The 13,852-nt window shown below is 39.5% G+C and overlaps 1 protein-coding gene across 6 annotated transcripts in view; it reads right to left on the reverse strand.

Annotated features, from left to right (window-relative positions):
* Positions 1-1,170: 1,170 nt before the first annotated feature.
* Positions 1,171-13,852, reverse strand: part of Rhot1 (ras homolog family member T1) — a 56,157-nt gene continuing 43,475 nt past the window's right edge. For 2 of the 6 annotated variants that reach the window (XM_060387171.1, XM_060387173.1), the window contains 3 exons: positions 12,837-12,959; positions 3,613-3,756; positions 1,171-2,245 (listed from right to left, as the gene is read on the reverse strand). In XM_060387171.1, the coding sequence (XP_060243154.1) occupies positions 2,128-2,245; positions 3,613-3,756; positions 12,837-12,959 (385 nt within the window). In that variant the 3' untranslated portion in view covers positions 1,171-2,127. The remainder of the gene's footprint in view (positions 2,246-3,612; positions 3,757-12,836; positions 12,960-13,852) is intronic. The other 4 variants (XM_021630959.2, XM_021630957.2, XM_021630961.2 and 1 more) reach the window with 2 other exon arrangements.

The following is a 13,852-nucleotide window of genomic DNA, read 5'->3' on the forward strand; positions in this document are numbered from 1 at the left end:
TATCTGTGTAGCCTAACCTGGAACTCAGAGATCTGCCTGCCTCTGCCTCCTGAGTGTTGGGATTAAAGGCATGCATCACAAGGCCTGGCCACTTTTTCTCCTGACAAATTGCTTTTTTTTCCTGTTTCTCACAAATACAGCTATCAATAAGGCATATTTATTTGAAACAATATTTGAGTCAAAACAAAACGAAACATGGAAGGAAAGAAATTGCTATCTTTGAAAAGTGTATAGCTGAGATCAATTTATTTGGTACATGGAAAATTCTCAGAAAACAATCAAAATTAAGGGCCTCAGAGATAGTTCAGCAGGCAAAGTCTCCTACTTACCAAGCCTGATAGCCTGAGTTCTTTTTTGTCTTTTTTTTATTTTTTTTTCCAGAGCTGAGGACCGAACCCAGGGCAAGCGCTCTACCACTGAGCTAAATCCCCAACCCCGATAGCCTGAGTTCTATTGGCAAGACCCACACTGTACCAGACAACTGACTTCTGTAACCTGTGTCTGATCTCCACATACATGCCATGACACACACAGGCCTACACATACACAAGATCAAAATAATGTAATAAAAAGAAATTTAAGGAAAATAATAAAGATGAGGTATCACCACATTTTTCTTTTTCTTCAAGTTTAGAATGAAAATGGGAAGAGGAAAAAGAGACAGGGAAATAAACAAGTAAGCACATTTACAGCTGCTAAGTTGTTATTATTGTTCATGAAGTGTGATCTTGTGAGAAAATATTCTCAGAACAGCAGAGGGAAGATCATGCCAAAAAAGATGAACATGTGAGCCACACAAACCACAGCAGGCAGGGCAGACAGAGTCACACCTGGCCTTCTCTGAGGACAGTCACAACTCTAAACATCTTTTCTACTGAGTATTACTTTTTTTTTAAAGACTTATTTATTTATTATGTATACAATGTTGTGTTTGCATGTACATCTGCACACTGGAAGAGGACACCAGATTTCATTGCTGGGAATTGAACTCATGACCTCTGGAAGAGCAGCCAGTGCTCTTAACCTCTGAGCCATCTCTCCAGCCCTGTGTATTACTTTTTTGTATAAAAAAATAATTTCTGAACTTCTTAGTTTCTTAATGTAGCAATCACAGGAGCTGACTCAAATCTGGACAGAGATATTTACATTATAAGACAAAAAAACTCAAGATCACAGTACACAGCAGTTATTTATTTAAACACTTGAAAAGGTCAATGATGGAAAAAATAGGTTTATTGTGATAGTTTATATCCATTAGATTTATTTTACCATTAAAAAAGTGTTGCCTCTAGATTATCCTGGCCAGATACAGAACACTTGACGACACATGCAGCTATGGCGATATACTACGACAGACCACTACAGGACGGTTTCCCTTTGCGTGAGTCAGCAGTGGTCAGGGTGGCTTGTTTATTGTAACTAAAAACATTGATAATATACAAATTGTTTTCCCCGTTTGATTGAAAGGGCTATAAAATCCCACACACTGACAAAGAAGCGATGTAGTGACATAGGTAACACCTCTGCTACCTGCTTCTGCCTCAGGTCCTCAGCCACACACTCAGGTACACAACTTTCTAGATTTCACAATGGCTTTGATGCTGGCCTACCATAAGTGATGGAAATGAAGCGGTTTTACAAAGCTGACCTTGATTTCTGTGTGATCTTAAAAATGGAGAGAAAAGGCTATGGAAGCCAGAGGATCGTTCTGAGTCAACATGAAGTAAATGTCATCCATGAGTGAGCGTAATCTCTGGGGTGACTGAAACTTAGCAGAGCGAGCCAAGTGAACACTATAACACTAATGTAGAAATGTCTGGAAACACCGTTTCTAGAATTCAGCTTGGGAGACCACATCTTGCTTGAATATATACATTATTCACAAAATATTCCCTTTTGGCCTCTGAAATTTAGCCATTTAAGTTTGGCTACTAAGGTGTTTTCTTTCCACATGCTAGCAAATACTGCAGTCATTACTATCAGTAAAATACTCTTATGCATGAATTACAAATATTAATAAAGTAACTCTGCATGTATAAATATCTCAATTATTTCTAGCAGAATTTAAAGCATTCAGAATGTACATAAATGTATTTGTTTTTGGTAGGCCGGTTATTTTTTTTTTAATCATCGCTGTTTCAACAATGCTTTGTACATAGCAAAGCCCAGAACTGCAAAAACGGTAGCACCAAAACTCGCTCGAAGCCAGAACGTGGAGCTCTTGAGGTCAGCCTGTGTCACGTGCCTGCAGTCAGAAAACAGAATATTTAAAACATTATTAGTGGGAAAATTTCACTGCACCACCTAACAGTCTACCTGGGGAAGTATTGGCACACTTGTCAGGCTAATTGCATACAGTAGTGCTTACCCAAAGCAGTGACCAACATGGCTACACACGAAGTAAAGACAGCAGGGAAGACAAAGGTCTTTACAATCAGCTACTACTTGGAAGTTGCTATATAAAATTGTATACAATTTTGTCACATGGAAAATGAAGTTGGATAAATCAGTTGAATACTTTTTAATGTCACCATAGTCCTTCAGAATGAGAATTAGGTTAGAGCCTCACAATTGTGAGGGTCACATTCATGGAATGTGAGTAAGAGAAAGTCTTCTGTCTTCAGAAATCAGAAGCTATCTTGTAAGCAGTTAATTGACAAGTGACAATACGGTCTCAAGAGCAATGCTTAGTAGGAAAAACTTGATATAAAATTTACCCCCTCTAAAAAACTCCAAAGAGGAAGTGAAGGTTGACCAGTTGGCATTAGTTTAGTTACTGCTAATTAAAGAGGAAAACCAAAACCAAAAAACCCAAAACTGAAACCAACAAACCTTGATGTTAGTTAGACAGGCAGTGATAATGACACCAAATAATGGCCATGATGTAATGTGATGTATTAAAAGGTAATGACACAAAAGAAGCTATATTATACACGACAAGAACAGGGACAGCCTGTGCCACAAACTGAGGTGGTGAGCATGCTCAGTTAATAACGCTGCTATGCACCCTCAGGCATCTCGAGTATGACAGCTTACCACGGAGAGGACAGAGCTTAAAGCAAAGGTCGGAACACTGTATTTAAGTGTCAGTGAAGAGAGTCAGTTAAGTGGGCACAACTGAGGTGCTATGAGAACTTCCCAGAATTAAGAGCTCAGTGAGTCAGTCTTGGCTGCTTTATAACTAGGCAGATTCAAAGCAAGAGTCAGATCATTAAAAGACCAAGACACTGTTATATGCAAAGGAGTTAAGAGCCAAAAGTTCAAATTGTCCATAGCTACTTTACCTTGGTCATAGAAACAGAATGTTTAGATTAGCTCTCACAAGATGCGATCTGTTCTTCCCTAGAAGCTGCTGTACACAAGCCAGAGCTGCATGCTTCTCAGCTCACCACACAACACATGCACTCCACACCTCATCCACAATCTCTTCTCACATGATTACGCTGCACAAAGCAAAGTGCTAACACGGGTTCATTCTAGATTGTAGGTTAGTTCTTCCAGCAGGCAGAGTTTTTATTTTTTAAAAAGTCAGGGAAGAGAATACTTAGGTCTCAGTTTTTTCTAGGTGGGAAGACTCTAACAAGGCCAGCCCACTGTGGTAGGAAATGTTACCTGTCTTCAAGAAAAAGCTGACCATGAGATGACTCCATGAAGATGGAATCTTCTACAGAGCTGACGGCGTGCACCTGGTGAGTAATACTGCCTTCGTCGTCTGCTAACAGCGTGGCACCCCACTCAGCTACCCGGGCTTTCAACCTTTCACACACATGCACACAGTTGACAGTTCACAGCAGAGCTCACGAGAGAACAGGGCTCAAAATAACATCTCTCAATTAAACATCCTACATATATTTTGGGTTGCTTTTCTATCAAATTGAATCTTATGCTTTCTATATTTAAAATATGTGCATCACATAGATAATTGCCGGGGTAAAAATGATCTCTACATACTCTTAAAATATTCATGCACTGAGCAAGGAGACTTGAAGCCGCTACATGCATCCCCTACTTAACCCTAGGAGGATTGCCTAAACCAGTGCCATAGCATTGCTTGACAACAACTGATAACCACAGTATCACTCAAATGAGGTTAGCAATCACCAGTCATGAAGTTTATGTGCTTAGAATTTCAGAATGTTGAAAACTAAAAGTACTATCCATGAAAACAGAAAATGACTCCAACATTCCAAACAGACCATCAAGGAATCATACTGAGATGAACAGTCTGTATTTCCAATAGGCAAAGAGAGGACTTAAAGCAGAGGGTCTCCACTTATGTGTCATGACTCTTTAGGGGTTGAATGACACTTTTACAGGAGTCACCTAAGACTATTGGAAAACCCAGATATTCACATTACAATTCAGAACAGCAGAAAAATTAGAGCTATGATGTAGCAACGAAAATAATTTTATTGGTTAAGGGTGGCCAAAACATGAGGAACTGTATTAAAGGGAGACAACCTGAACATTAGGAAGGTTGAGAACCACTGACTTTTAAATACCACAGGCTGAGCGTATTAGAGATTTTGCTTTGTGATTACTGTGGGTACACTGGGAATAACATAGGGCCTTGCACAGTCCATCACTGAGCTATATCCCCAGTTCTACTCATTTTACTTATTTTTTTATTTCGAGGCAGAGATTTGTGATGTTGCCTAGGCTGGCCTTAAACCTATGATCCTTACACCTCTGCCTCCCAAGGATGGGATTATGGGCAGAAGCCACCACACCCAGACAGCCTGCTTTTGTTTTTTAATTTTTTCCTTTTTCCTTCATAATCACATTAGTATATGTCAGCACTGTTTCTCATGAACAGTCCTTAAATGAATAGGTGCTTCACAAACTTCCCTTGTTGCTGTTGTTTTAAATTTGTATTACTTGGGGGAAGGGGGAGTGCCACTGCATGCATCATGGAATCATGTTGACCTCTGACCTCTCATCTCAGCATGATTCCATTAGGTGGATCTCAGGGACTGAACTCAGGTTATCATGTTTAGTGGCAAGTGACTTTATCCTTTGAGTCATCTTGCTGGCCCCTCGAGACAAAGTCTAATTTTGCCTTTGTCTTCTGAGTTCTGGCATTTTAAGTGTGTGTCACCACAGACAGCTTCCTTTTTGTTATGTTTGTTATTGCTGTATTTTTAAACATTTTATTAGATTTTTTTTTTAAACGTGTTTTGCCGGGCTGGAGAGATGGCTCAGAGGTTATGAGGACCAGCTGCTCATCCAGAGGTCCTGAGTTTAATTCTCAGCAACTATATGATGGCTCACAACCATCTATAATGAGATCTGGTGCCCTCTTCTGGTGTGCAGGTGTACATGCAGATAGAACAATAAGTAAATCTAAAAAATAAAATAAAATAAATAAAATATTCTTAATTAGCTAATTACGTGTTAATAAGCACTTAAATAGCTAAGTGTTTTGCTTGCATGTATGTGTGCACTAGGTGCATGCTCGTAGCCCTTAGAGGTCAGAAAAAGAATGTCAGGACATTGGACTGCTTGCAACTGGAGTTAGGATGGTTGGGAGCTATCACGTGGGTACTAGCAATCAGGTGCTGGGATTTGAACCTGGGTTCTCTGAAAGAACAGTTAATGCTCTTACCCACTGAGCCATCTCTCCAGCCCCACATAAACAATTTTAAGAAGAGTTTCTCCAGAGAGATTCAGAATGCAACGTACAGAACCCAGTAAAGAAAGACTGACAGAAATCACAAGGAAGCTGGTGGTTACTTAGCATTAGCGACAGACTTCGGAAAAGGGTGTGCATGTGGACTGATGTCAAGAAATGCTTCCTCTAGCGGGAAGAACACAAGTGACTCAGATATACAGGAACTGCTCTACAATCCCCATGTTGACTAGTGATGCTTAAAGAACAAATAAGGCAAAGTCCACCTCATTTAGTTCTTTAATATATGAACTAATGGAAAATAACCTGAAATCCTAATTAGTGGCAGCTGACTGAGAATCTGTAACACAAGTTTTTGCGTTATCTTAAAATTTTTCTCTTTTCAAGACAGGGTTTCACTGTGTAACCTTGGCTTTTGCTTTGTAGGCAAGGCTGGCCTACACTCACAGAGATCCAGCTGCCTCTGCCTCCCAAGCATATGTCACCACGCCCAACTGAGTTACTTTCAAGTCAACTGTAGTAGCTAGAGAGATGGCTCAGCAGCTACGAGTACTGGCTGCTATTCCATGACCTGGCACCGTCTTTTGGCCTTCTGAGGCACACGAATGTATGTGGTGGTGCACACACACACATGCAGGCAAAAGCCTCATATATACAAAATGATATAAATCTGAATAGAAAAAACAACCTGTGTTATATAGACAGATTCAAAGAACTGTCCTTAGAGACATACAAAGGAAAGCAGATGAGGCATACCAGACACTAAAACAGGATTTCTTTGTACACATTACTTTACTACAGCATAGTATTCAAAGAGTGCTTAGAGTCCTAGTAACTAACATCCTAAAACCCATCTTTTTCATCAGACAATTCTATGAAAGAGCAATTTATTTTGGTCTAACAGTAATAAAGTTCTTTCTTTAAAAAGGGTACCTAAATAAAGTAATGTGTATTCCCCCTACATAAGGGAAGAAGTTGGGTGATTATCAAAATAACACAGGCAAGTGAAGTAATCCATTAGTAAGTAGCTTAATATAAACCCCACATATAATCAGCTCTAAAATGTATTAAAAACACAACAGGGACAATGTCTATCCATAGTATCATTAAGTTAGCAAACAGTGTGAATTATGTGTTGAGTTACCAAAGTAAAATGCTGCTACTGAATTCAAGGAATAACATGAATAAATAATTCAAATACCTAATGCAAAAAAAAAAAAAAAAAAAAAAAGGAATTAAAAATTCCTAAAACCAAAATAAGCACTGAAGAATATCACGGCAAAATACTGAATTGTAGCTGGCAGTAGTGGTAAACGCCTGTAATCTCAGCACTTGGGGAGGCAGAGGCAGGCGGATCTCTGAGTTCGAGGCCAGCCTGGTCTACAAAGCAAGTCCAGGACAGCCACGGCTACACAGAGAAACCCTGTCTTGGAAAACCAGAAACCAAAAACCAAAACAAATAAATAAATTAGTGAATTGTAAAATAAAAACAATTTTGGTTAAACTACAAGTTAGGAAAAATGAGAAGATTATATACAGATATCTTGCTTTGAAAGAGATCAAGAGAATTTAGAGAGGGAAAAAGAATATAACCAAAATATACTGTATGAAAACTTTAAAAAGATTGAAAATCACTAAGTAGCACAGATGGCTGAGTTTTGAAAAGCATACCTAAAGGACAGATGGACTCTGTAGCACTTTATATAATAAAGTTATGGATGATAACTTTATTATATAAAGTAGTTCTCAAGTCAGAATAACAAGTAATAAGAAAAAATTCTGGGTAGGTCAAACCAACAATCAAGCTATATACTCAGTTCATCACTTTCAGATTCAAAAAGTACTTAAGAAAATGTCAAAAGGTGTTTTCCCCAGCTGTGTAACTTACAGGACTGGAAAAATGACCTGACTACACATGAATCACCCTTCCTATGTGGTGGTCTGAATAGAAACGGCCCCCACTGACTCGTGTTTAAATGCTTGGCTTAGGGAGCGGCGCTGTTAGGAGGTGCGAGCTTGTTGGGAAGGTGGCCTTGTTAGAGGAAGTGTGTCCCTACGGGGGTGTGCTTTGAGCTCTCGCACGCTCAAGTCCCGCCAAGTGTGTGACACAGTTTCCTTTTGCTGCCTGCAGATCCAGATGTAGAACTCACAGCTCCTCCAACACCATGTCTGCCTGCAGGCTGCCATGCTTCCCGCCATGATGATGATGGACTAAACCTCTGAAACTGTAAGCCGGCCCCAGTTAAAATGTTTTTCTTTATAGGAGTTGCCTTGGTCATGGTGTCTTTTCACAGCAATAAAACCCAAACTAAGACAAAATGTATATTCAAACAATTCTAGTTATTCATAATTGTTCTAAAGAAAAAAATGAAACTATTCAGATATGAAATATGTGTTTTTTATGTAGCCATTGCTGTCCTAGAATTCACTACATAAACCAGGCTTGTCTGGAACTTACACATCCTCCGTCTCTCCGCCTCTAGAGTACCAGATTAAAACCTTGCTTGCTGTGTGCCTATGTGTGCGTGCCTGTGTGCTGTGTATGAGTGTGCACGTGTGCAAGAATGCATGCACCACCATGCCCCACTCTATTTACATCAAACACATAGTAGAAAGTGGAAACTGGGGGCTGGAGAGATGGCTCAGAGGATAAGAGCACTGATTGCTCTTCCCAAAGGTCCTGAGTTCAATTCCCAGCAACCACATGGTGGCTCACAACCATCTAAACATGAAATCTGGTTCCCTCTTCTGGCGTGCAGGTGTACATGCTAACACACATTGCATAAGTAATAAATAAATAAATCTTTACAAAAAAAAAGTGGAAACCTTCCTCAAGGAGTGACGCTCAGCGAAAAGCCCTTCAATGACTTTTAATAAAGTAACTGGTCTTTTTTTTTTTTTTCCTGCTTATATTAACAATATTAATTACGATATGTTTAGGATGGCAAACCAATAATGACTAACCACCAAACACTGTCAAAACCTGAGAAAAGGAGAAGTTTCCATTCTTATCCCACTGTCATTCCGTGGGTGTCCTCTTTTTCTGCAGGATTTGTGACAGGATCTTGAACTTGTGGCAATCTCCTGCATCAGGGCTACCCCATGCTCTGTCTGCCTCCATTTTCAAGGGAGTTTACCTTAAAACTAAGAATGCAAATGGTGGCTTGTAAATATGCTTTGTGCTGGTAATTTCTAAAGTCTTTAATGCATATTTGTCAGTTACCGGGAAATTTCACATCAAATTGTTTTTTGTTTGATTGTTTTTTGAGAGGTGTATAGTCCTGGCTAGCCTGGAACTCTGTAGACCAGGCTGGCCTCAAACTCACATCCACCTGCTTCTGCTTGGAGGACTAAAGGCAGGTACCAACATGGCCAATTTTGTTTGTTTGTTTTTGTTTTTTTGTTTGAGGCAGGGTATTATTCTAGCCCAGTAGAACATACTCTGTGGTTTAAGCTGGTTCCAAACTCATAGTAATTCTCCTGCCTCAGCCTCCTAGTGCTGAGATTAGAGGCATGGATAATACCACATACCAAGCCATGTCAGATAAAAATCTTGATTTTTGTTTTTTAGAATCAGAAAGGCAGCCAACACCAGTTCCTATACAGCACAGAGATACAGCTGAAGAGCGAATGCCTCTAATGACAGGCCTGTTAGAGCCACCGTCTCTACTCCTTCGTGGGCACTTCCTCCATCTGCCTCCTCACCTAGAATTCTAGATCCTTTGGGAACTGAGCTGTGACTTCCACCCACCTGTGCTGTTTCCTACACCCTTCTGTAACCTAGAAGAAATTTAGTACAGGACCCTGAAGTCCACTGCACTTCTATTCAATACACGCTCCAGTAGTAACTGAGCTGGGCATGGGGGAACATGCCTGTAATCCCAGCACTTGAGGAGGCAGAGGTAGGAGGATCTCTGTGAGTTCAAGGCCAGCCTGCTCTACAAATCAAGTCCAGGACAGCCAAGGCTACACAGAGAAACCCTGTCTGGAAAAAAACAACAATAACAAAATCAAACAAACAAGAAAGTAGTCCTCTGAAACATACATAGTTTTCCTCATCTTTCCATCCCCCTCGCCCCCCATTTTTTTGAGACATGGTTTCTCTATGTAGCCTTTGCTGTCCTGGAACTCATTCTGTAGACCAGGGTGGTCTTGAACTCACAGAGGTCCCACTGCCCCTGCAATTTAACTTATTTTTATTTTATATACATCGATGTTTTGATTGCATGTAAGTCTGTGTGAGGGTGTCAGATCCCCTGCAACAGGAGTTACAGACAATTGTGAGCTCCTATGTGGTGCTGGGAATTGAACCCGGGTCCTCTGGAAGTTAAGTGCTCTTAACTGCTAAGCCATCTCTCCAGCCCCATCTTTTCGCTCTTTATTACCAGATGTTAGTGAAAAGGTGCTGACACTATTAAATTACTTCCCATTTTAACAGATGTGATAGAAAGGGCTGACTTGTTTGAAGATTGCAATATAGAGCAAGCACATCAATTTAAACTATCTCCAAACACCTGGAAACTGACTGACCCGACCTAGGGGCAAAATTGCTACCAATGTTACAGAAAATGAATGAGTATGCTACAATAGCAATTAAGAGTTTCCAGACAGATAATGAAATGGGTGGTTTGTAATCAGTAATTACTATAAGCCAAAGTGGGCTCACTAAGAATAAGATTTCAAACAGATGTCACTTCCTATTTAGTAGATAAAACAATCCATTGGTAAGCAGGGCAATGTGATAAAAAATTATAGACTGATTTCATAAAAACCCTGAAACTCCTGATGGATAAGAAGATAAAATGTGTACTAGGTAATAATATACAATGTATACTAGGTAATAATATACTAGATAATATGCAATGTATACTAGGCAAAATATACAATGTATATTAGATAATAATAAATTTATTTATTTTGTTTTGATTTTTTTTTTTCTTTGAAGCTAGGTTCTCAGGATGGAGTTTAGTCAGGCCTCAAACTTTCTGTGCAAACCACCAGGCTGACTCTGAACTTGAGATCTTCCTGCCTCAGCTTCCTGAATACTGGGATTGCAGGTGTGTGCTACCACACCCAGCTTAATGACACACTTGTTTTTAAACTTTATTATTTACTATTGTTTTACACTGCTGTATTTTTTGAGCTAGGTTCTCAAACATCCTAGACTAGCTTCCAACTTGGTAGGTAAGCAAATTCCTGATCCTCCTATCTCAGCATGCCGGTGCTGAGATTACAGGTGTATGCCCCCACACCTGGCTCAAGAATGTATGTTTTGCTAACTGAATTTTACATCTATCATTGGCAGACTTCCCTATGGCTTGTCTACTTCTCTCTCCTTTTAATATTATTTATCAGTAACATCTGCCTTAACAGTACTTCATGTGAAGAAAAGATCTGATTTCTATTAACCCCAGTTAATAATGTATGTCAATAGTGGGATGGGCTACTAAAAACTTCGGTCATGTATTAGTTGGGTACTGAACATGTGCAGAACATGGCTGCTCACAGTACAGACTAGTCAGACAACACCTGGAGTCACTTTCAGTGGCACCTGCTAACTTATGGGGATTTCAGATGACGACAATCAGGAAAGATGAGGTCACTAAAATTACCTAATTCTGCCTGGAGAAGAGACTGTCAGAAGATTGCTCTGTTGATGAGGAAGAGTGTGTATGCTGTCCTAAAGGGCAGAGGGAAATCTTCAGGAAATTGTTTAGCTAAAAAATTAAAAGCAAAAGCAAAATCTCACTCCAAAAAAGAAAGCCATAAGCAAATAGAAGCCTCTCTCAGGAAGCCATGCAGGGAGAGCCATTCTCCTGAGATTAGCCAGGTGAATTCCAGACTCTTTAACACCAGAGCTCCTAGGTTTGTTTGGTTTGAACTAGCCTTGCATTTCTGTCAGTCACCATGGTGAGTCTGGGTCTGGTTACTCCTTTACAACATGCTGTTCAAGAACAGAAGAAGAACTTCACTACCAAGAGAGAAAGGTAATCATTTGAAGGTAGTTCTTGAAGGGGCTACATTCTTATTCTGGAGCTGCTACTGCTCAAAGCACCATGGAGCACTTACAGATGCCTTTAAAACTAGCCTCTAACTCTTGGCAAACAGCATTCTATAGGCTCAGCTACTACATTGGTGGTGGCCACATACCAGATATTCAATCCAGCTGGAGTCTAGGCAGGATATAGATAGTAGCTAGAGTATTCAAGGATGGACCAAGTAGCAGAGCCATTTTAAACCAAATTTATTATTAGCTTGATCATCTATTTAATCAAGGCTAGCTCTTAATTGTATATAGATGATTTAAAAAACAAAATTCATCCTTTGGCATAAGATACAAACTAATATTACATAGGGTTTTTTTTTTTTTATTTTAAGAAACCACTGATTTACAAAAGGGTAGAATGATCAGAATAAGGAAAAGATCATTGCTTTGAGAGAATGAATGCATACCTCCCGCCCTTCATTTTTGAAAGAACAGATTACTTTATCAGATTACTTTGTCAGAGCTTTAGCTCACTAAGAGTGACTCCTAAAAGTAATCTCTCTGTCTGTCTGTTATAAACAAGTTTAACAAACCTGGGGAAGAAGGGCTCAGAATCCAGCACTACAACTTTCCCCACCCCTTTCCATATTCCTTAAAGCCTTTAAAGTTGATTATTACTCTCATTTCTAGAAACCATGTGCTTTCAAGTAAACTTTCCAGGTACTTCTTTTCCAAAAGGAATACTGGAATTATAAATGGTTTCAAGAATTGAGAATCTGGTTCATATTAATATGGTTTACATATGATATATCACGGAACATGAACTAACTACAGTATAATGTTTCTCATTTTGGATCGACACATTTTTTTTTCCTTACTACAAAAGTCCTCTTGGTCTACAACTCACACCCAAAAGATTTTAATATCCATCTACATATTATCTCCTAAAATGGAGCAGATAACTACTTTTGTAATGAAAAAGTCTCAAAATCTTGTTTTATGGTTACCCAAATAGACCTATTAATTAAAAAAAAAAAAAAAGGATTATCAATGATGCTTCCCAAACTAAACACTGTCACCACATGGAGATTTTCAGTGGGAGTTAGTGGGGGTCAGTTGGCATGTTGCCTTTGAGGTGAATAGCTCTATAATAAATAATTATCCACTTTTTCTTTTGTATTTTAACAGAATGCCTGGTACCCAGTAAATAAAGTTAAGAACCTGTTAAGAACTGCAGTGAAGATTTTGTTCTTTACAGATTGCAGCAAGTCTGAGTTGAGGAAGTTCTGACAGATGCAAAATGTACACCTGTTGCAGGTGCACATACAGCGTAACCGGGCATGGCTGTGAAAACACACAGAAGGACAGGGTTGAGTTCTTACTCGCAAATATGGCACAAGTCGAGTGTGCCAACTTAAAAAAAGAAAGATTTAGGCATAAGCAACACTCTAGAAAGGAAAAGGGCAGTGTGGGGCATGCTAAAGTTGTGCAGAATTCCACATTTGCTGAAAACATAGTAAGAATAGTTCTCCTCCCTCCCTATAGAAAATCTGGGGGAATATTAGCTAACACTTTAAAAAATATCGGAGGGGGGATGGAATCATTACTGATGAGTCTTAGTGGAATAAATATGCACAGCAATAGATGGCACCCTCATCTAAATTAATAAAATAAAACTTGAGGAAGCCACAGCACCAACTGAAAGGGCAAGTTTGCTAACATTTGAATAAGCACTCCCTCCTTCGACTCCTCCCACGCATACACACATGCCTGAAAACCAGGAAGGAAAAGGTGACAAATGCACAAAAGCCAACCCAGAAAAGATATGAACAACATTATCTTTAATTCACCAAGCACCCTGGCTCCCAAAGGAAATCAGAGTGCTTCATAAATTTGTACTAGAAGAAATACAGGGTTAATTCCATCAGCAGCTCTAAGTATGATGGATGAGATTCTGATAAGGATATAAAAATCTACAGTAAGCCAATTGAATTAGTTATTAAAGGGCTTTCTGACTCCTTTCTGGTTGAGTGGAGTTTCACTGGTTACTGCAGGCACATGGGGTGACCCTCTTCCTCTAAGCCCTGACTCCAGTACAGGGGCCTTTAATGACTGCTCAGTTGTCAGACAAACAAAGCCATCATATCACCCATGACAAGGTACTGACTGGAGCAGAACCCACTGAGAAGAGGACCATTGGATGAATTAATGCCATCACTTCCTGTGACGTCTGATCA

This window comes from Meriones unguiculatus, chromosome 7 (assembly GCF_030254825.1).
Source record: "Meriones unguiculatus strain TT.TT164.6M chromosome 7, Bangor_MerUng_6.1, whole genome shotgun sequence".
In the NCBI taxonomy this organism is placed as follows: domain Eukaryota; kingdom Metazoa; phylum Chordata; class Mammalia; order Rodentia; family Muridae; genus Meriones; species Meriones unguiculatus.